Consider the following 24,499-nt stretch of genomic DNA (forward strand, 5'->3'; position numbering starts at 1 on the left):
GTAGATTCATAGATGACCACGATAATTTAAATTAGATTCGAATTAGGTTATTTAATTTTTATTTCTATCGCATATCTTACATCATAAAGGCTACCGGTGTTCTTTGTCGCGTAAAATATAGAATATACATAAAGTAGCATAAAATTAAATAAAATCGAATAGCTTAAATCCAAGATTCTATAGATCATTCGTACAACGGAACGATATCAATTGAAAATCGGCTCATCGTTTCTACAAACTGTCGTCTTAACAAACTTTTACTATCCACAGTCCATAAAAACGCTTCGCCATTCAACCCCAAAAATTTACCTTCGTCCTTTGATCCACCAATCCTAAGAAAAACATCTCACATCCACATCGCTATATACACGAATCAACCCTAGCCGAATTCCATCTAACAGACCACGATCATTTCAGGTGTCGCTGGCCCTCGGTTTGGATGCAGGAGGTTGGGGTGCCCTGGTGGAACGCACGAGTGGCGGCGGCGGAAGCGGTTCCCTGCTAGGTCACGGCGGTTTCGCCGGTCTGGCGGGGTTGGCGCGTCGCTGCGGCGTCTGTTTGGCTACGTTTCCTTCCGCCTGGTTGCTGGAACGGCACGCGTTGCTTCAGCACGCCGGCCAGGCTAGCGACGACAAACCATTCACCTGCGAGCAATGCGGCCAACGCTACCGTTACCGATCCGCTTACGTGAAACACCGGGAGCAAAACCATCGGGCCCGCCTACCGGCCGATAAGCTTTTCACCTGCGACGTCTGCGGCATGCAGTTCAGGTACCTAAAGTCCTTCAAGAAGCACCGACTGAACCATGCGTTGGAACGATTGCAACGAGCTCCGGAGCCTCAGAGCAGCGCGATGACGGTGTCCGCGGCTGCAGAGAGGAGCGACCAGGTGTCCAGCACGGGAGAACCATCGCAGGTGGAGACAGGGAGCGACACCACTACCAATCCAGGTGAGGAAGAGACGCGGGGAACCTTCAATGAAAATGCTCGCGAAGAGAGCATCTCTGAGACAGCCAGCGTACAGGAGAATCCTGGCGAGGCTGTGGAGGTTCAGATGACCGAGGCTCCTACAGGAAACAGCAGATCAGCCGGTGGTACCAGCGAAGTTGGCGACACGGATGACAACGCTGTGGACGACGATCGTTCCGAGCACACGGATCCTGTGATCAGCCTGGCTCGCAGCAGTCACGAGGTTGACAGGCGCGAACGTCGCTTCGCCTGCCCCTTTTGCGGTAAGTGCGTCCGTTCGAAGGAGAACCTGAAACTCCACGTACGTAAGCACACCGGCGAACGGCCGTTCGTCTGTCTCTTCTGCGGACGCGCGTTCGGCGGAAAAAGCGACCTTACTAGGCATCTTCGTATCCATACCGGAGAGAGGCCGTATCACTGCGAAATGTGCGGCAAATGTTTCGCCAGGGCGGATTATCTGTCCAAGCATCTCACCACCCATATACACCAACGCTAAACTGCGTGGATTGTACGGACGTTCTTGTCACTTGCTGCGGCGTCTTCTAGCTCGGGTGTTTAGGGATTCTGTGATAGCGAAAAGGGTTGTTCTAAGTGGATGAATTTCGACTGTGAGCGAATCGACTCGTCGAAGTACGCGATCGCCACAAAGATTTTTCAATGTTGCAAATTTTTCTTTAGGTAGTGGCTAATCGTGGCGATTCTTGCTTTACGCGCACCGCTTCAGGGACCGACAGCGAATCACTTGTATACAACGATCGTAGAAGAACGAATTATTTTAACCGCGATGCTTGCGTATTGTGTATCGTTAAACGCGTTTGTTACATCCCTTGGAACACCCTTCCCGTGTCAGAGATACTCGAAGAAACGAGACAACGACGTAAGAAAAATAACGAAGCTTCATTCATATAGAATTCGCCCGATCATCGAGTACAAGATCGTAACAAGGGGCGAGCAGACAGGTGAGAGAACGTCAACGTACGCAAAGGTAGTTTTCGAAGGTTCGTCCACGCGAGATGTCCGCTCTTCTCAGAGTCGAACGAGAGAAATTCTGGCGTGAAACTTCGGAGGATGCGGGAGATCAGCATATTTTTAAGATAACGTTAAACTACGCTTCGTAAACTTCGCGTCTTCGGATCCATTTTTCGAGGCTCGTTGAACTTGCGATTTTTTTTTTCACGAGTTCCTTCCTCTCTCTGGTGCGTAATCGAAGAAAAGGAAGATTCGAGAAACGTCTAGAGCGCGATAAGAAGAGGAGAACCATGTATCCATCCAGCCATTTGCCCATCGAGACGAGTCAATTACAGAAGAAGAGTGGAAATGAAGAAATCGTCGACGACGATGGCCGTACATGCGCGATTGTAATCTCATCACGAACGTGTGAGAGAATAGAAGGACGAAGTGAACGAAGAGAAACGAAAGTGGAAGAAGGTCGAAGATTTCTACTTAACGTTAGTGAGACTAATTTGTGATAAAGGATTCGAAACCAAAGAACGCGACGGACGTCGACGATGACGGCTCGTTTTTGTTGTCTTCTTCGTCTTCGTGCACCACCGACGAGCGATCTACTCGTTTACGTAATAGCTGTCAGCGTAATCGATGCGATTTTTATACAGTGCACGCGATAACGATCATTCTTCCGTATGCCACGCAGTCGAGGACACGTCGCGACTCCTGGTTGGACGGGAAGTATCTCCTGAATGGAAATCTAGTGGAAAAATATGTAACGTCTAGTATAACGTTTATGATTGATATATTGGCCCCGATTCCGTGACAATTTAATATGAAAAATGTGACCCTTTTGATCAAATTTTTTTTGTGGAACTTTATCCTAGAATAGTTGAAAAAAACGAACACGATGCAAGATTTTCATTATATTTACGAGTTAACGTTTGAATCATTAGGTGCAATCGGATGTTTCAAGTTGATTTAACCCTTAACTAGTACTGTCAGATCCTGCGATACTTTGTGTGTTATAAATATTGTCATGATTTCACTCTCAAGTAATATGTGACATAAATATTTTGAAAATTTTTGATCGGTTCGAATTTTATAATTGTGTGTTCCGGAAGACGGATGCTCTTTTTCTAAATTTCTCAACGATTTCTCAATTTCTCACGATAAATATCCAATGTCTTAAAGAAACAAGACACGCATCTGTGAATATTATTTATCAAGAGAGTAAAACAAACATAAATTTAAAGAAATAATATTTGTAACATCATCGTATTTCTCACCTTCTAATTTATGAGGTTGATCGTTGTGGCTTCCGAGCCACTCAATTATAACTTACAAGCGAAGGTTTAAATTTTTTATCGAGCCTAGAACTTCGGTAGAGAGTTAACATGCTTCTATTTCACTGTAACTAGTTAAGGGTAACTTGCTTTACTCGCATCCTTATAGTTTAATTCTTTTTATTCCATTAATCTAAAGAAACAGCAGAAATGCTGGTATAATGATGCAGAAGAGTGGTATCTTTGGACCGGATTGATATCTATCTTTATTGGAGCAAAATTTTAACTAGTCTTTAACTGATCTTACTGTGTCTTTTGCATTATTTCCAACTCGATCTTGTTCCTCTATTATTCGTAAATTCCCTAAATTCCAAGAAAACCTGTGAAGGAGTCGTTATTAAAAAATTTCGAGGAACATATATGAGGATTAATTGAACTCCTCTCGATTTGATCCTTTCGTTTCAATCTGAGATTCTATTATTTGAATAAAAAATCATAAATCGTGGCAAGAAGATAAATAAATGAAATACATGTAAATTTCTTGTTTAGAAATATGCAATGATGGATACAAAAGACACGGTTTATAGAGTTTTAGGTGGTAGTTTAATAGGGATTAGACAAACTACTTAATTGTTTGACTGCAAGTATCGCGAAATATTGAATTTCAAGAATTAATTAACAAAAGCTGCGCTAGAAACATAATCCGCGTTATACGTGTAGCTCGAGATTATTCGTTACAAGTGGAGGATTCTCGCAGCAGCATCTCACGAGAAACAATCATGTTTGCTATTCTTCCTCTGAAATTAATTAGCCACTCTGGTCTACAGCCCAGACTGCGAATATCACGAGTAGTTTCCTCCTTCACAATTTCACCTGAAATAGCGTGTGCTTGCGTCTTTGTGTTTTCTATCCTTAAAACAAATAATAAAGACACGTCACACGTGGAAGGAGGAACGACAGAGGTTGAACAAATACCGTGATATTTAGCAGTCGATTAATTACGAGAAAAATAATTCAATTTACGTTATAATTATTTTCTTAATTTGTTCTCGAACTTGTTTCATTAACCAAACGAGATATTCTATTGCGCGAGATTAGCTTAACTTAAGTACCATTACGAGATACCAAATTAAAGAAATAATCGAATAAAAACCTTCGCTTCTCAACCTGACAGCCGGATATTTCAAAGAATACCTTCCTAATGTAATCAATTAGTCCAACTCAACGAAATACTAAATTTAACAAATAATTATGTAAAAAGTAATTACATTGAAACTGCCACCTTTCGATCTAACAACATCGATGCTCAAAGATTTAAAACATTTTACCGAGTACGAAAAGAAAAATAAATTAAAACAATAATCGTTTAAACGATAAATTACATTGAAACGACCAGCACGATGATTCGAAATATTCCAAAGAATACCATTCTCTATAATCAATCGATCCATTGAACTATTGTATGTACCTATAATACAGAGATGAAAAGATGGCAAAAGGAATAGGGATGTGATGGACCGAACGTGTCATATATGCAAATAAGAGAGCGTAACAACGCGTAACGATGAGCGACAGGGAGCAATACTTACTTCCTTTGCACCAGTGCTATCCCGCTAGTTATTTTTCTAGCTCTGCGCTACGGTATCTATGTAACTTCTACGATCAATCGATCGTAACTCTTGTCGCCGGTGGTCAAAAGACGTTGCATACAATTCAAAGAAACGATAGACTTCAGGTCCAAAGGACGCAGCGACGCGTTCAACGTTAGCATGGATGCGAAGGATAGGCGCGAATCATGCCAGGCCCTTCTCGGAAGCGTTGCCGGTGCCTTGGAAAGCCAGCCGTGTATCCTTTTTAAACCTAGCGATCTAGCAATAAAGCGTGTGTTTTCCGTTCTAGCCGTCACGCAAGTAGAAAAAAAAAAAACCGACCAGGACACCATGTATTATCGCACGGTGTCCGCGGTTCTTCCAAAAACCTCTTCTTAGCCAATTGTGTCCATTTTGCTGTTTACGTGTATATATATATGTATGTCCCTGATACGTGTACGCATATATATACATACACATGCATATACATACATATACACATCGATGAAACGATAGATCGTCCAGAATGCACATATGCGCGAGCGCAGAAACGAGAGTGCCGGCTCATTCTCTTGGGACCTGGTCTCGCAAGCGAGTTCACATCGTCGTTCCACTCGTTTCCGTAATTCCGAGGGTTCCGAGCATACAACGTATGTATGTATATATATGTATCTGAGTGTATACATATATACGTACATATATATGTATTTACATACATACATATACAAACAACGCTACTCGAATCCTCGAGGTTCGCCGAAAATACATTTACACTTGTTAGTCGTTCGTATAGCGTTCGCTCATCTCCCATCGGACGCTGGATCGCTGTCGATCGCGAGATCGACCAACAACTTCCGTCCGGTTCCCTGACCGGGATTTTGCGATCGAAATTGAACCTCTCGTCGCGTCTTAACTATTCACAAGGCTACGATAACTATTCGCCTGGTAAACAGGTTACAGAGAGAGAGAGAGAGAGAGGGATCGAGACAACGAGAGGGAGAGAGAGTGAGAGAGAGAGAGAGAGATGGATCCGTGGATAGAAACGTCGACGATGAACGCGTCCACCGGTGGGAACGAAGATCGATCACTCGGACGGATGGTAAATTATTCGGCGCGTTATTCCGTCTTCTAAAATAGACATTAAATTAAGGATAAGTAATGAGATCTACAGCGATCGTTGTTGCAAACGTGCCGTCCCAGTGCCAATGTCTCGTTTACTTTTCGTGAAAGTTACCGCATAGCTTGCGTCGATCTTTCGCCGTCTTGGTGATCGAGATCTGTTTTGGAGTAGCTGCGTGATATAGGAACGACGAGAGAAATTTTTGGTTCGATCGTGGGCGATTTGAGCTGTTTTTAACGACGCGGGATACCGCGACTGTTACTTGTCCCCGGGAGAACGTGGGATATGATATAGCTGTGAAGGATGCGTAAACAGAAGGTTCTTCTATATTTTATTCTTGTACACAACTTGCCTCGTTTTAGCGAACGCTGTGATTTCGTGATCGTTGCTCAAACCTGAAACCGAGAGCGGAAATGCTGGGAGACTGATAGCTTTTTGCGTTCCATCCTAGCGAATTTAAAAGGGTTTGTCCTTTGTGATTTTTCGTTAGTCGCAGGTATTACATATTGATGCAACAATTATTTCTGAGTTACAACGTACGTATAGTTTACACCGCGTATTTTCGAATATTAACTAACTCTTAACGCTTAGACGCTTCCTTCTCTGTAAATAATTAAGAAAATATTAACATCCTTGACTGTTTGCAAAGATTATCTTATGAAAATGCTTCAGACTTTACAGCATATAAAAATGTAATTCTACACGCAGATAGACAAAGAAAGTATAACATCGTAAAGAATAACTTTGTAATTCAGAAGTAATTAAATCGTAGTAGTATCAACATTCATTTTCGATATTAAATTTTTTCATCACTACGTGTTACCCGAATTAACGAATTATTTGAACGAAGAAACCAAGGAACGTTAATCGATATTTTCTCTGTCGAATATTTAAATATCGCCAAGTCGAACGCAAAGAGCAAAATCCCCAGATCGACCGCGGTTTCGTACCAAGTTCAAGTCGATCTTTCACCCGCATGGATCCCACGTCGCGGCACACTTCGCTTCTGTAATTTCCGGGGACACGCGATTACGTCGCGCGTCTTTGCACCCGCGAAAATGGGAAAAGAATGCGGCACCGGTTAACCAAAGAAAGTCTCGCGAGTCCGACCACGATGTACGAGGAACGACATTAAGAAAGAAAAATGGAGAAGAAGTAAACCGAGCTCGATTCTTGCGAGGCCAGTTTGCCCAAATTCCGTCAGAATTAACGTTTAGTCATTTAGCTAGTAATTTACGACGTACTTGCTGCTGTGTGTATCGCGCATTCGTGAAACGAAGTCGAATAACGAAGGTGCTATCTAAGAGAATAGAATGATCGTGGCCCGGCAGCCAGGAACGACGAAGACAAAATAACCGCTCGCGGGAAGAAGGTGCCAAAGAAAAAGACTATAATAACGAATACTTACCTATTACACGAAAGAGGCTCGTGTGTTAGACGAGGAACAGAGTCGACCTATAATAGAAATAATGGAGAAAAAAGAAAGAAATTTCGAGCCTCGCATTTCCCTGCGAGCGGGCTGGTCCGGCGCCGCGATGACTCGGTTTAGTCGATAAATTACGTATATTATGTTATATATATATATATATAGTCGAGTCGATTAAAGGTGTAAGTTTTACAACGCGAAGCGAATATAATCATCGTCCCATGATGGACGAATGAACGAAGGAAGGCGAACGTATTAGGTTGACTTGAAAAAGTGAACCGAAAGGGAGAAACTATTAAAGAAGAGAAAATAAACGAAAGAAGCGGATATAAGCGAATAGAGAACATGTCCAACGAATGTCAACGAGTTTCAAACAAGCAAACAAATAAACAGAATTAAAGGAAACGAAGAAAAATAAGAGCATTTGCGCGCGTAGGGAGAAAAGAGAAAAATAGAGGAAATTAAAATGAAGCTAAAAGATAAAGTAGCGGAGGAAAATGATAAACTAAGAAAAAAAGAAAAATAAAACGAACGAAGGAGAAGGAGAATGAAGAGGCGCGAATATAGAAGATACAAACACGGCGAGACTTTTAATTTACGCTGGTTTGTCCATCTCGTGCGGTCTCTCGAAAAGAACAAAAAAGAAAGAAAAAAAAACGCGCCGGTCGACAGGACCGCGTATCGTGTCCGTCTCTCGCGCGTGATTAACGATCCAAGGATTAAGGAAAATAGTTCCATGACGCCTGATGCCTCTGTTAGCTTTTATACAGGCAGCCACGTCCGCCCGCTGCCGCTCCATTTCCACTGCACGCCAGATTTACTGCGTTATGGACGGCCGAGGGAAGCTGCAAATCGTTCTGTCACTGAAAGACCGACTGTGCTTGACGTTTCCTGCTCCGCCGTGGTACGACCGACCGTGCTTCGAGGATCGTTCTCTGTACGGGAGAAACTACCCCTTGCAATTCGCGATCGCGATCCTTACGTCATCCGATTACCTTCCTTTTTTTAACGTATTTTTAATAGATTCGAAGGGTTTATGAATTTGCGAGTTTGCGAGTTTGCCGAATATTTGATAGATTAGGTGATCGTGTGATAGAGTTCATGGTGACCTATTTAACTCTGGTCTGATCTTAACTCGAATCATTGGTCGTAGGTTATTACCGTGACAGAGTTTGAGGATAATTTTAGGATATTTAATTTTAACACTGTGTCGGCTACCAGTGTGTATATCGATAAGATTTCACTGAGATTGAAGTTCGTGTATTCTTCAAATATTTCGAGAATTCGTGATCATTTTAACGCCAGTTCCTTCGTTTACTTCTTAAGCTACACCGTTTGTGATGAAAACGATATTGTTTAATCTGTGATACCGGTATCTTGAATAAGAAAGTATTTTCTTGAATTTCGATAGATTCCGTAGATCTTCGATTCGAATATCGAACGATGGTTGTAACGATATTAGGAAGAGAAACGAGTGATTTTTAAAAATTACTTGTGCAACGAAAGCTATCTATAGGTATATTCTTTAAACTGTGATATCGATACCTTTAAATGATAAAAGAAATATTTATTTAGCGTACTAGCGTCGTTCAGTCTGGAATGACTAACGAATATTTAGATCAGTTTAGTCTGTATAGCTTGAAAAATGAGTTTCATATCTGGTAGCATTATTTTATCTTCGTCACCTCCTTTATTTCCATCCGTCCTTTTAAACGGTGTGGGAATGAATGTGTTAGAGTTATGATTACAAAAATCGAAACACAAAACGGTGTTATATTAGCAAATATTTTCGACAGATACTCGTGCAAATATTTAGACAGCTAGAATTTGGTATGGAAATATATATAGTGATAATAACGGGAAATAAATGAAACGTGTTAAGGAAACAGCTCGAAAATTGTCCGATAAAACGAACACCCCGATCGCGTGTTTCATTTTTGTCGAGATACAACATTATGAAACGAATAGGAGTATTTTTATTGGATAATTATTATCGGATTTATCGTTAAATTTACAGTGTGCGGATTGTTATGAATATATGGGAAGATTTAAAGGCGAAAGTGCGAAGATGCACGGAATGCAAATAATATAAGAAAATTGTCAAAATATAACGCTCTAAGTTCTATTGAATTTAAGTTAAGCGTATTTATAAAAATACGAACTTGCATAAAAATCCGCAGTCTTCTGATTTATATTCAAAATTGCTCGATACGAATTTCTGACAAACTTGGTATTACAACAGTGCCAAATATTGCAATGAAATGGAACGTTAGATATTAAACGAATAGCAATTATGCCATTCGATCGTGCATACGTAAAATGATAAGAAATTGCATTTATCATCTTAGTTAAAAGCTTAACATGAACACCATTATGCATTAGATAGCGTGTTCAGAAAACTTATCAACGAATACAGAAGAGATCTATGTCTTTATCTTTACATTAGTCATGTTCGTTTTCTCTTATTAATTTCACTAACTGAATTACTCTTTCTATTCTTGCATACAGATTGGTCTTAGAATAACAAGTAATTTACATTATTAATTTTGAGAAAATTTTGTTCACGATTTATTTTAAATATCGACTATTTAAATATATCGTAATTCCGAAATACATTCACGTGATCAATTCGATTCTTTCGACTAATTTGATAGTTGCGTAACTATTATAATTTGATATTGATTGACAACGAACGATATATATATATATTTTTTACAAGCACAATCTGTAATAACGACATATGCAACAGTGATAATATTTTATAACGATTACTATTACATATGTGATATCGAAATATCGACTCGAATTTTAGCTAGCTTTTATTATCAAGGTACTAAGTAAACGTTTGATTTACTGTGATAACATGATAGATAATATCAAATAGTACAAGAACAAAGGGGTCGTACGAGAATTTTTACAAGAATTTAATTCACCAACTGTGAAAGCAATTTTTCATTTAAAAACACGCGTGTCACTTTTGTATCCTTGCACGATAGATGCAGGATCGCATGTTATATAACAAATAACACATTGTGTATCGAAGTTAGATATTTTTCAAATAATGCGTATTTCAAAGAATTTTTAATAAAAATTCTACGCACTTGTCTATTTAAAAATTAATTTCTTTACTTTACTTTTCATATATTTTAATGGGATTTATGTAAATATAAATGTCATATGCGATTATTTAATGCTTCTTTAAAATATGGTCAGATATACAAAGTAAAGTAAATGCTTTGACGAGACAGGACATCGCATGGTTTGTAGATATATAATTGATGGAAGCGATATAGTGAGGTTATCAAACAGGTCAGATGTTAAAGTTTACATGTTTCAAAAGCAAAAGCAGCAGAATATATCGAGAAGATATACCACAGCTGATAATTACTTCTCTCTTTGCAAAATATATTTTAAAGTATACTGTGTGTCACGTAATTTGGAAGGGAAATTATAATTGGTTAAAAAGATAAATCATTTGTTATGTTGCGGAAATCTTGAATTGATAATTCACCAATAAGTTTACGAATTTTACAAAAGATAACACGAAACGTATTTTAACGTTAAAACGAACATAGCTAGCTGTCAATAGTCTACATTTGATTATATAATTCGTCTCTGATTTACACAATGTGTTAATTTATAACCAGAAACCGCGTGAAAATTTCGATCATAGTCAAACTACCTACTATCATTTCAACCTTAGTTAATAAAGTTTAATTATACTCATTCGAGCCTATTCGTAATATTTAAGTGGAATAAAGAAGAAAAGATACAGCTGACGAGAGCATTTGACCATTTATCATAGAAAACTTTGACATCCTATTGTATGTATTATGTAAAACTTTTTGAAATTTCATTAGCTCTGCAGCGAGACACAACAGTCACGTTTATATTGATAAAATTTAAAAGCAACTTGAAAAATGTAGGTATTACGAAATATTTACATTAAACATATATTTGGTAAAATAATTAGCATGCAGCATGGATAAATGTCTTAAGCGTATAATAAATATTAAAAAGTATTCCACCGAATATCGAGGCTTATTAATATAACGAATAATTGACCATTCAAATATTTGTATCATCTCTGTACATAATCTCTGTACCAAATGTGTATCTTGTAACTTTCATTTACAATTCCAGATTTATTTCAAACTTGACAGATATAATCGTAATACTCGAATCTCTTTATAGCGCCAATATAATTTCAAAATATTACGTATAACACGCGCAATATATTTCTAACGGGTTTCTATAAATGTTGGAATACTTTCACGAGCCACCGTGGATGAAACTCGATCACAGTTGTGTTTCTATCGAGTGAATCGATAGCGAAAACTAGTCCTTTGACCGGGAGAAAATCAAAGGGCGAAAGTCGCCTCGCACTCTTCCAATTTGCCAAATCACAAAGTTAAAATCGTCAACGGTGCTCTAGTCGAGGTTTCGCAGCCCGTCCAAATTACGAGAGCGATTTTTTCGCCGGTCTCTCTACTCGACCTAGAAAACAAAAACCCACAAAGATTCTTCCGATAACTCTTCTGTGACGGCGCGGTAAAATCTTCATATCCTGCGGAAAAAAACATTCCCGCGGGACCGTGTGTCCGGCAAAAGAGGAACGAGAAAAACAGATGTCACGGAGAAGAGGATGAGCCACGCGTTGTCACGTTTTTCACAGACGTGAAAACTTCCGGTTTTACACTTGAAATTTCGTGTATTCTTTCTGTGCAGTGTAGTAATTCTACGGGAATCGTCAATTTACACATTCGAAAGTCTACCTTTTCTGTTTTCCATGGCCTTATAGGGAGAATATTGGTAATAATTAAACTGAGGATATGTTTCTGCATTTATGGGAAATTTAACGCTACTATATAAAACTATCGACGGCTAAAGCATAAATCTTGTAACTAGTAAAATTTTAACGAAAGATATACGAAGGAATGATATAGTGCAAGAAGAAAATCGTCAAAAATGTCGTTGACTTAAATCCAACAAATTTTCATGTCTATTTTTGGTCTAAGATTATATGCGAAGAATATGATAAGTCAGGTTTCGTTAATCTTCTGACTTTTGTGTCATTTAATGATTAATAAGAAGAATGTTAATACGAGACAGATAAAAAATGGAGAAACGGGAGTTTAGAGAAAATACAAGACATTTCTCTTTAAAATAGGAAGCTTTCAATTTTCGTAAGTTTACAACATTTTTGCTTCTGTTCTATGAAATTTTTATTCTCAAAATACGATTGTTCGAAAAATAGAACAATAACCGTTCAGACGATATCTTAAGCGATTATTCGGAAGTCGAATTGAGATTAGTATTTAGTTTTAGGAAAGACGTATAATTGAAATAAATTTAATTTTTATAGTCTTTACGAACAAAATATAATGTTGAAATAATTTATTTGCTTTAATAATATCAGCGAGTTTGATGTGATAATTATTTCTGACCTTGAAATTTTAATTTTTAAATTCATACGGTTTGTTTCTCGATATTTTCGTAGTAATAATATCATTTTACGATATTCATAGCTATCAACGATGCCTGTGATTCGGAACAATCCGATTCGATCGAATACGCGCGATGCACCGATTTGTAACAAAGAAAATAAAGGTAGCTGCATTCTGTTCTTGAAAAAATGATCACGAAGTATTGACACCGCGTCGAGCCAAAAATTTCCACGAATAGGAGCAAAAACAGACACTCGACACGTCCCGTTGTGAAATGCCATCAATCTTTCCATTGACAGTGTTATATCCAATCGGATGTCTCGTAGTTCGAGTTTCCCATGCCAAAAGAGGCTCATGAACATCCATCGTCTAGGTGAAATTTAGGTTACCTAATTCCATTTGATCTCATTTTTCCTACGATCAAACGTTACATAATATCGTTAGAATTATTTTAAAATAGACGTGTATGGATAAAGTTTTCTCAAGGGAATCTTCAGACTTTTCACAATTCTCTTCAAAGAATCGTCATTATCCTTCGTACAAAAGGGGATCCTTTTTCTTGGTCCTTCAGTTATTACCGTCCTCTACTGTAACGAAATATGGATTCCAACGTTTACGATTTACTCTACCGCTGTTCTCGAATTTTTATATTTTAATCTTCGTCTTATTACGGTCTTATCTATAAACACCTGTAATGTTTCAATTGTAATATAGTAAATAACAATTGGTTCGTGTTTTGTTGAAACTTGAGATGCTTCTTAATGTTAGAAAAACACGATTAAGCCGAGCTTTTCCTTTCACTACGACGAACTAAAACTCGGAAGTTAGTGCGTAACACCCACCATTCTAAATAATTTAAACTTCCTTCGTTTAAACTTTCTGTCGCTCCACCTCTAGCGTCGAATTCTATTCGTCGTCACGAGTAAGACGGTCTTTCTTCCTATTTATCGCACGATCCTCAGCGGCCTCTGCCGAACTCCAATCGCAGAAAGAAAACCATAGACCACCTATCTTTATTCTCTGCTAACTTCCCATCAAACTACCAATACGCGTTGTTACCGCGACAAATACCGCGGGTCTCATGATCCTTTACCATCTGCCTTCTGCTAAGGCAGGAGTTGCTTCGATATAAAGAAATAACGCAGTAACGCGACTTTTAGCAAACTTCGGTTGCAACAAGAAGACGAAAAACCACCTATTTCTATTTCACAAGTACAACTTCCAAATTTACTTTCTAACATTCTCCAACGCGTTCGCTTTCCACCAAAGCACGACCACCGATGATTACCACGAGAAACGCGAAAAGTCCACGATCCTCGCGACCTTCCTTTCGCCGAACAACCTTGACGTTAAGAAATAAGAATGCGATAATGCGACTCCTAGCGAACTTCGATTCCAAAAGGAAGAGGAAAAGCCAGCTATCTTTACTCTTCGCCAATTTCCAAATTTACTCTATACTCCACTCTTTATCGAGCCAGCACCGCGAGAAACCTTAAAAGTCCACGAACCTCGCGATCTTCCTTTCGCCGAAGCAGGGTTGGTCGAGCGAGGTCGCATCGATATCGCGAAATAATGCATCGGATCCTCGTTTTAAGTTCGCCCCGAACTTACGACTGGGATTCCAGGAATCAATTAATCGTGACGCGGTGCGCGTTCATGTGCAACTCTGCGTCAGTGTGCATAAAGAGAGAAAGAGGAAGAGAGAGAGAGAGAGAGAGAGAGAGAGAGCGAGATAGAGACAGAGAGAATAAGGTAATAGAGAACAAAGAGGGGAAGAGGAGGGCAGACCAAGCGGAGTACGAAACGCAGGCCAAGTGGAAAGAGGGAAAGAGCGCGATAGACCGAGCGTGTGACTCCGCATCACGTTAGTTCGCGTGATAGCCAACCGTCTTTCAATCGAAGTCGGTAAAACGTACCTCCGAAATGTGCACGGCATAATATATTCAACGCGATTGTGTGTCCCGGCACAAAGGGATCGCGAGCAAAACGGAATGGAGCAAACCTGGGTTTTCCAGGGGCGCGCGAGCGCGCGTATGGCCTCGGCACGGTTCCCGAGCCCAATGGGGTGGGGCGAAGCTGGTTTTTCCGTCATACGTCCACTAACGAATATATCCGCGTGATATTTTTTTATAGTTTACCTACGAGTGATATTTATATTTACGGATATATTTACGCCAAGCGATCCGTCTATTTCATGGCCTATACGAGAACAATGTGCGAGGGAGGAAATCGGTGTTGGTGAAGGAAGACGGGAACCGCGAGTCGAAAGCCTTCGCGCGATTCTTAGGTATCTTGTCTAAGTACGTTGTTACGAGGTCGAAATTTCGAATATCTCGTATCTCATTTTGTTTCGTGTTGGTATTTCTGTGTAGAAATACTGTTTGTAGATGTTTGGACACGCGGTAACAATATTTGAGTACGGACAGGGTATACAGAGTGAATCAACGATTAAAAGTTACTCATTTTCGTTTTTCGAACAAGCTCTATTGATTTAATTTTTTATTCAAATATATAAATATTTGCACTCCCTTCGCTGTATTTACGACTCTATTTGTTTCATTATTGATATTTAACACGAGCTTGAGGTAATATTGATACGCCCATTCGACTTTCACCGAACTATGCGAGTTAGCGTTGAACTAATGATGAGAACCTATTTATTTATAGGTTTTATAGAATTAATTGTACTAATCGAATTTTTTATGTCATTCGATGGCGCAAGAGACCGTATTTATATAGGGACTCCTTTCGGTATATTTATGTTTGTACTTGTTTCATCATTGAAATTTAGCAGCAGCTTCAAATAATATTGACGAACCTATTTGAATTTGAGCGAAATGTTGTCTCTGTTTTAGGGGAACCTTTGCCGCGGATAAAATTGTTTTCGCGGTTGAATTTTTCGATGACCGATAATATTACGAATTTAAGTGTTTATTTATTCAGGAAGGCTTAATACCGTTCACTGTCGTACATTACCGTATTCTGGCAAGCTGCAAAGCGAGCGAACACGTTAATGTTTGTTTCGCATTAAGTAGCGGTGTCGATAATTAACATGTTCGCTGCGATGCACACCATTGATGATGCATTATTGGCTTTTCGTGTACACACAGCCTGCTGTCAGTACACCATACTATGCGACGTTGCATGCGCACATAGTTCTTACTTCTTACGATCGTGATTTTCTTCCAATAAATTATTATTTATTATTAAAAACTTTTAGAGCATAACTATAGAGAAACTTGAAACTGAATAGATAAGTATATAACTGTACATTTGATTTCGATCTTTAACAAGACATCGTCACTCTATAGTAAATTTATGATACGATTAGAATATAGAAATACAGATTAAAAAATCGTTTAAGTGAATAAATCCTCGAACTTATAGAACGACATTTTTATTCCTTGTTTTAAACAACTCGTCGAACTTTAAATGTCATGGATAAACCTTAGGACTTCTAAGAAAGAATTTTTACTTCTTGTTAAACAACTTGTGCTACAGTTTCTAATAAACAGCTATCTTTGTTATTTTCAATCGTGGAAATACGCATGTTACTGAAACGTATAAAGTCGGGCACCTCGTCTGGACCTCGAAACAACGTTAACAGAATGCAAGCTTCGATCACGCGTATTAATTCGGATGCGGAAGAATTCGAAATTCCAGGCAATTCGCGGCGGACCGATGGATGATCACGTTCGAACTTAATCGCGTTCGAACTGAAACAACCCGATTTACCCGAACGAAGAGTAACGTTAATTCCGTACATTATCCTAGAACAAAGCAGCACCCATGGCCAGGCGTTATGGAATGGATTGGGCATTTTAAACCACGTTTAAAAATTATAACTACCTATACAACACCAAGTAATATATATATATATAAATATATATATATACAAATTCTAATATATATATAAATATATATATGACGATGATAATATTATATATATATATATGAAAATATATTTAATGAATGTTCCTATATTTATACTATAAGTACATACTAAGTGTATTATATTGATATTCGATGGCGATTTCAGGTTTTTACCAAGCAACAACAAAATAAAAAAATTAAATGTCTGTTTAGATAGTAGCCGTACTATCGGGTTAATTTAAACGAATCGGAAGAGAGTGAGAAAAATAACGAAAAAAAAAAAAAGGGAGATAGGTAGAGAGAAAGGGAAAGGCTAAAGAAGTGAACGCGACGAAGAATGATATCGATGCAAACGATAGAGAAGGGTTAGACGAAGAAACGATATAAAATACGCGACGAGCCTCGATGATTCGAAATTTCGAATCGATCGTCGTGTAATTTTGAGATTAGACGAAGGTTAGAGGAAGAATGCTTGAAAGCGGGTTTGTGTGTGTTGGTGACGAGGCGAGGGTCTTCCTATACTGACTGAACGATCAGATGTGATATACGCATAAGGATTAATTAATAATTATTTACTCCAATCGTATATATATATATGTAATTAATATTATTAATATGGTTATGATATACAAACATTATATCTATATATTGTGTATAGGTAGATAGGAACATATACAATGTTTTTAACTGGTTTATCTATGTTCCGAGGATATATGCTAAGTGTATTTAGGTAGGATGTTGTAAGAAGGTCTCTCGGCGTTAATGTTTAATCGATAGAGACCACGCAAGTGATTAAAACCGCGACGAACCGGTCCTCGCGACGAAAATACCACTGTTCCTCTGAATTATTTAATTATATATCGGTTTCTTATTCAGGTCTCGCTACCAGGAAGACGACGGTTCTTTCAAACGTTGCCCAGAAATAACAGAGAAATCCATTTAATGCAAATTTAACAACTGCAGAGATTTTAGAATTGTACGAAATAGAACGGAAAGCAGGAAAATAGTTAATTGGAAATATTAATTTCACCTGTAATTTTTATGTAAGGTTTTCAAAGAGGCGTCACCCGTCTCACATTTCCGAATCATTCGAAATTTATCGAACCTTTATGTATCAGTTTTCTCCTTCAATAATCAATCATGTTCCATTCATAAAACGAATTCGACAAGCAGAATGCGTTTCAAGTTTGTTTGTACGAAAATAGTAAAGAAAATCGTAAGAAGGGAAGCTGTAAAATTCTTCGGACTACACCCTGTTACATCGAAACACGTGATGGTATTTTCGTCAATTTTTCATTCGAAATTTTATGTTAAAAAATTACTCAAACTCAAGCAACGACATAAAATTACTAATATTAATTTACCAATCCATTCTCGGTTATCGATTACGTGCAAACAAAATGCAGCACATGATTCGATTCATAAAAACGCTTTGAAATAAAATTTCGAAAATCATCCTTCAAAGTATCATCGTCTTTCTACGAAAGTCAAAGTCGTGAAAATTTTCCGACCCGAAGGCTAGCGTTTCGATCGGGTTTGCGAAAATCGGATCGTTCGTGACGAGGACCAGTTCCTCGCGGAAGCACAGCGAACCGTACAGGTTCATAGGGAAAAGAAAGAAGCAGAAACAATTGGGGAGTGTTTCGAGTTTATGCGTTCCGTGCAATAACAGTTTGCTCAATCCTCGGTGTCCGTCGGTCCGTCCGTACGGAACGACTACTCGTAGGTTTAAAACGAAGCATACATACACGACACAGATACAACGACAGATCGCACACACGGAGTATCACACATACGCGCGCAAACACACACACATACACGAAACGAGAACACACACGTACTCTCTCTCCCGGTACAAACATCCACACACATTCACACACACTCGCGCGCACGCGCGCGCGCGTGTAATTCGTGTATAGAGAACAGCAGAAGTAGTAGCTAGCTCGACTCGTTAACGTAGCCAGACAATTTTCGAACGTAATAGCCGGAAACGGAAACTTTAATCTCCTATTTCAAACCTTCCTTCGAGTCTCTCGATGTCTTTTCGGTGTCTATTCTAAAGAGATTTAAGCGAAAAAAAATAATTAAATAGTACATATAAAAATATATAAATATAATAGATATAAATATAAATATGACAAGGATAAAAAAAAAACCCTGCGAACGATTTCAGCGTTTAGCTTCGTCTGTGTAATAGTACGTACGATGTCTCGAAGAATAAAGTGAGATTCAAGAAACGCTAAAAAAAGTAAAAAAGCAAAAAAAGAGAGAGAGAGAATGGAGTAACGTATAAAAAAGATACCTTGGAACCCGTTCGCACGGCGTGGTTGCAAAACGTAACACATCCACGTTCCGACGAGGCGTGCGCGCGCGCGCGCGCGTCTGCACCAAAAGCGTAATAATCCTCGACTGTTCCGCCAAAATTATATACAAAATTTGTCGAGGCGGTCGAAAAGCTTCGTAAATCGAAACACAGATGTAAAGAAGATCCCGATCTTCTGACAACGACGGAAGCGGAAGCGGAAGCGGTGCGGCGCGCGTGCACGCCACGGTTCCCACGCTATTTCGGCAAAATTAATCGTAGATGTATCGCTAAACCTTTTTCCTAATCTTCTCTCGACTTCTCGTTACCCTAGCAATAACGAACGATTACGGCTGTCGCTGTTTCGTCCTCGAAAAGCGAACGTTCTTCCCGCTGCTGGAACTGTTTGTAAATCCATGGCACGAATGTCCGCCGCTTCGTCGTGTAATTTTGCTGAAATAGAGATCGTCCCACTACTAATCCTGCCGCCAAGTAGAAAGGAGAAAAGAGAAACAGAGGTGCGTGGAAGCGTAAAGAGTACGAGGATCCATGAGAAAACGAGAAATTGAAAAGAGATGAAACTCGATAAGGGGGACGAAAGAAGAATCGTTTCGCCGTTCTCGGTGAGATTCGTTCGAGTAGTCCCGCCGAAATTCACACTCGTCTCTGCCCCTTAAATCCGAGGCAACCCTCTACCGACCCGTCGATAAAACCCACCCCCCGCCTTCACCCTTCTGTGTCGAAGCTTTAACGAAAGTCGATTTTGCAATCACACTTAGCCGGTTCGCGAGGATGTTTGAGTAATACGGCGCGATCGAGAAAGAAAAAATGAAAAATGAAAAACGTAAGAATGGAAGAAGACGAAGATGGGATGAATACACACACAACACATACACACATTTCGTGGCCGTACTGTCGTAATTGTTTGTCGTACCTACTGTTAGATATTAATGATTGTAACTTGTAATAATTAGCGTAATTTGACGAATTGAGGGGGGCGGCACGTGCGCCACGGGTGAATACCAGGAGGAATTAGAAATTGGAAACGCGCGACGCGGCGCACGTGGCCATACCGCCCCTCCACGTGGATGTTAGAGATATTTTTCAACTTGTACTAAATGTGATAAACCGATGAATTGACAATGAGCAATCTAACTGTAATATATATATAAACATTATATTATATATATATTATATATATATTATAAATACGTGTCTGTCGTACAAGCCGTGAATAGGTTTTACCGTAAATAGTTACGTGTTAGCTTAATTGATTGATTGTACACATGTCGAGCGAACGAACGACGTTTCTTTCTCTACGTAACGTACAAGCGAGAGGCTTATAAGTAAAAAAAAAAAAAAGACAAGAAGAAAACTTCGAAAAAAAAGAGAGACAAAGGGGAGAAGAGAGAAACGCGTGGGAAGAAAATAAAAAGAGGCGATAAGAGAGGAAACAGTGGTGATGATATCGCAGGCCGTCTCGAAATCTGTCCACGAATTTTTCCAATGACGCTGGGCGCTGTCTTCGAGATACGTGCCACGCTCGCTTCTTGGTTAATCGATTAATTAATTAATTAGGGAACTGGCCGGAACGGGCTGAACGAACTGCAGCCATGTCTTTTCTTCTATTTTAATTTAACCGTGACTCGATTACAAATTTTTAATGAAATTATTTGTTACTTAAATTTATATCATGCACGCGCATAGTTGGCTAAATTGCCTTTATACGCGCAAGTTACATAGAGGAAAATCGATGCGCGATAAACTCGAGATTAAGTCTTGTCTTAAAAGTTTTTATCGAATTTTGTAAATATTATTCGATTTTTACCTAGATTAGATCTAATTTGAAACTTTGAGACGAGTTAACTCATCAATATGAATTAGTTTTCTAAATTCAAGCTTGTAAAACGTACTAAACGAGACATGTAAAATTGCCGGAGAACAATGATAATCGTAAGATCAATTCTGTTTCTAGTAAAACTTTTCTGTCCTCTTCCAGAAAAATTATTTCTCATTTATCAGTACCAAGCCAGAAATAATATTGGAAAATATTTCTGAGTAGAATAACGTTCACTAAAAGTACATGCCTATCGTGTTTTTTCTATCTTTTAAAAACCTTGCTTGGATTAAACAAAAATTAAAGATACACACTTAATATTCATATTATAATTTATTATAATCCTGGCTAAAATTTTAACGCTAATATACATATTATGTCAGCATCCCTCAAGAGTTAAAAAATGTCTATAACAACATCTACATATTCAAACTTGCTTGCGATACGCGACTCTTTATTAACGAATTTATGTTTTCTTCTTTTCCAACTTGTTAACAAAACTGTCGGCTAGCTATTAAAAACAAAATGAAAGAATATCACGCGTGTTTTTCTTCGCGCCATTTCTTGCTAGACGTCAAAACTGGCAACAGGATGCCGTCAGCCCATTCACGGTAACCGCGTTCGATATATTACGTATGTATGTATAAATAGCCGTTGTGTGTGTGGTACAAAGCTGCGAGTCTCATCTGAATCCGATCCCATCGACCGCGAGATCGTCGATCATCACGGATCGGCGATCGATCGACCGACCAAGCTGACGGTACGACGACTACGAAGCGGCGTGTAAAATTTAATTCTAGCGTTACCATGAACCGCCAGTCACGGCGCCCCACGTCAATGGCACGCTTTAGAAGGAAGAAGAGAAAAAAAAACGGTGAAAAAAAATAACGGGGGATAAAAAATACTGTGTAAAGGGGGAGAAAAAAAAGGAACTAATAATACACTATTACTGGTACATTATTATATACATTGTAACCAATTGTTGTCTACGATATAATGTTATTTTTCTAATTCATATTCAATTGTTATCGTTGAGAGCGAGAGGGAGAGAGAGGGTGAGAGAAAGCGTGAGAGAGACAAACACGAGGGCACACACGAGAATTTTTAGGGAAGAAGAAGCGAGAGAGAACCTAGCAGGCGGCCGCTGTATGCGTAGATCCCGCACATCTTTGCACCTTTACTCCTGATGCTACTTCCGATACGGCCGCCATTCCTTCCGATCGTTCGTTTACTGCGTGATTATAATTTCATGTCTCGTTTTTTCTCTTTCTCGATTGGTCTTCGTAATTGGCAATATCCTTAGAGTTCGTGCAATTCATTTTTCCATTATTTTTGTCGTGTGTTATTTTTGCTTTACATAATTTATTTTGGAACTACATGACTGTAAAGTATAGGTACTTGTTACTGTGGAATATTTTCTTATAGAAGGAAGATTAAAATTATTAACATTTTTTATATTTATACGTCTTATAATATGAAAGCGTTTTCAAGGAAATTTGATTGGCAAATATTGGAAATTTATAAATTAATTTTATCGATTTATTGTTCGTGTTTTATAACCCGAATCTGATACAACTCGTGTATATAAACGCGCATAGTTTCCTATTATTATTATTTTAGCTTGAAAATCAATAAAAAGTACACCACAGATGGCAACATTTATACACTCGAGTAGAACATTGCCGGAATAGACAGACACCATAGCTTGACAGAAGTCTGACCAATCGTAGTTTTCACTACTGGCAACCAATCTCTTAAAACAACATATAACAAGAGAAGAGTCTAATTTTCTGCAAATTATATCTATCCTCTTCCCATTTATTTATTACCTTCGCCATAATTATAGTTCAATAGTATCATATTCTACGAAAAGAAAATACAAGCGGACAAAAATATGAAGGAAAAAGGCAAAGGAGAAATCCTATGAAAAATGATTTATTTATCGGGACAAATGTCGTGTAGCAGAAACGACGATCGACGAATCGATGGCCGTCAAAGACTAATTGATAGATCAGACCCTTCTCCTCTCCTTAATCCCTCTCCTAGCCCTGAGCTTTCGTAGATGGATGATGCGAGGCGAAACAAAAGCGGTAGCGACGCGTAATTAGCAAAAGAATGCTAATGTCGGGCGGCGCGCTGGTCTGTGATAAAACAAAAAAAAAACTAAAAAAAAAAAAATAGAAAAAATGTGAAAAAAAAGAAACAAAACGTCGCGGGCGTGTATTGTATTTTTTGTAAGGCTCGTTCGTGCCAGATTTGTGATAGCCAAGTCCGCGGCATCCTCGATTAAATGGACGATGACGATGGGCCGGCGTGCCACCGGCGCGAGGGAAACAAAATGTCGATTAGACAGAGCGTTGGACGAAAGATGCACGGGGGATCGCTTGAGTTCTTTTAAATCGTGACGATTTTCTTCCGTGGAAAAAGAGAAAAAAGAGAAATCTCTGTACTTTGCGATCCGACGACTTTATCTTGCTCCTTAATGAAGTTATTTTAAGTAATTTTGAATTGTCGCAGTTAAAGAATCGTATTAAAGCAACGTGTAATTAGTATAGTGAAAAGCATGGAGTTGGAGCTTGGTGTTGTTAAAGACACTAAGATGTTTTCTTCCCTTCGTACAATTTTGGGATTTTTTAAGACTCGAAGTTTCGTTAGCAATCTATAAAATTAATAGTTTCGTTAGTTTAAGAAATTCAATTAAATCTCTAGTCTTTTTTTCTTTGCAATATCCTAGATAAACTTACGATTTGTTATACAATAATTAATAGAATCGTACACTACTTCCCTCAGCAAATTATTCATTCAATTATTATTACACAAATAGTATATAAATTCCAAGAATCTTAATTACCGAAATCCACGAAATGAAAGAAACATCAAACGTATGATTAAAATGTATCAGACTCCATACTTTTTACTGCTGAAATCTATCTTTATTTCTTCGTATTCATATGTTGAATGGGCAATACTTTTCAGCGAATTGAACACCCGAGCAAAGTAAACTCGAAGAATCGCCAATAAAGAAAAGAATGTCTCTTAGAAACGATAAAAGGAGAGGAGAGAATCGTCACGGAGGAAACAAGTCGACACTATACTTATTTCCAGTCGGTGAGACTGGTATGCGAGGAAGCCTAAGTTTACTAATTGTAAGCAGCATGCCGCGTTTCGCGTTACTTTAAAAAAAAAAGAAGCCGCGAGAAACGATATTGAATTTGAGATTTGGTGCGTGTACGTGTGTGTGCGTGCGTGTGTGTACGTGTGTGCGTGAACGCGTGTGTATTGTTGTTGAATCCTGGTATCCACGATGCCAAAGATGTAAGTCATGTAATAAAGTTGTGGCTAAGGTACTATGGTAACGTCAATGATAACGATAAACAACGGTGATAATCGTTATTGCTATCTTGTAACGTTTAATGTATATCAGTGTCGTGCAAAAAAAAAAAATTGAGCGGCTGAGCTCCTCGGTGTTGTGGGTATACATACTCGTTCCTAGCAACTCGTATGACAATTACTACTCGATACACTACTCATAACATTGCATTGATCTACTTTACTCTACGTACTTCAAAGATAAATAAATACATTCTGTCCAATCTCAACGATTGCTGGTATTCGATTTTTTTCCACATATCCTTTATAGGTAAGACAAGAATTCCTTTGGAATTGGTTTTCGCTTTTTCCTGTTTTAATTGGAAAAAATAGAAAA

At 38.7% G+C, this 24,499-nt stretch overlaps 1 protein-coding gene across 3 annotated transcripts in view; it reads left to right on the forward strand.

Moving 5' to 3' along the window:
- Positions 1–24,392, forward strand: part of LOC126914204 (zinc finger protein 628-like) — a 120,393-nt gene extending 96,001 nt beyond the window's left edge. For all 3 annotated transcript variants that reach the window (XM_050717827.1, XM_050717828.1, XM_050717829.1), the window contains exon 4: positions 418–24,392. In XM_050717827.1, the coding sequence (XP_050573784.1) occupies positions 418–1,464 (1,047 nt within the window). In that variant the 3' untranslated portion in view covers positions 1,465–24,392. The remainder of the gene's footprint in view (positions 1–417) is intronic.
- Positions 24,393–24,499: the final 107 nt, after the last annotated feature.

Source organism: Bombus affinis, chromosome 3 (assembly GCF_024516045.1).
Source record: "Bombus affinis isolate iyBomAffi1 chromosome 3, iyBomAffi1.2, whole genome shotgun sequence".
Classification (NCBI taxonomy): domain Eukaryota; kingdom Metazoa; phylum Arthropoda; class Insecta; order Hymenoptera; family Apidae; genus Bombus; species Bombus affinis.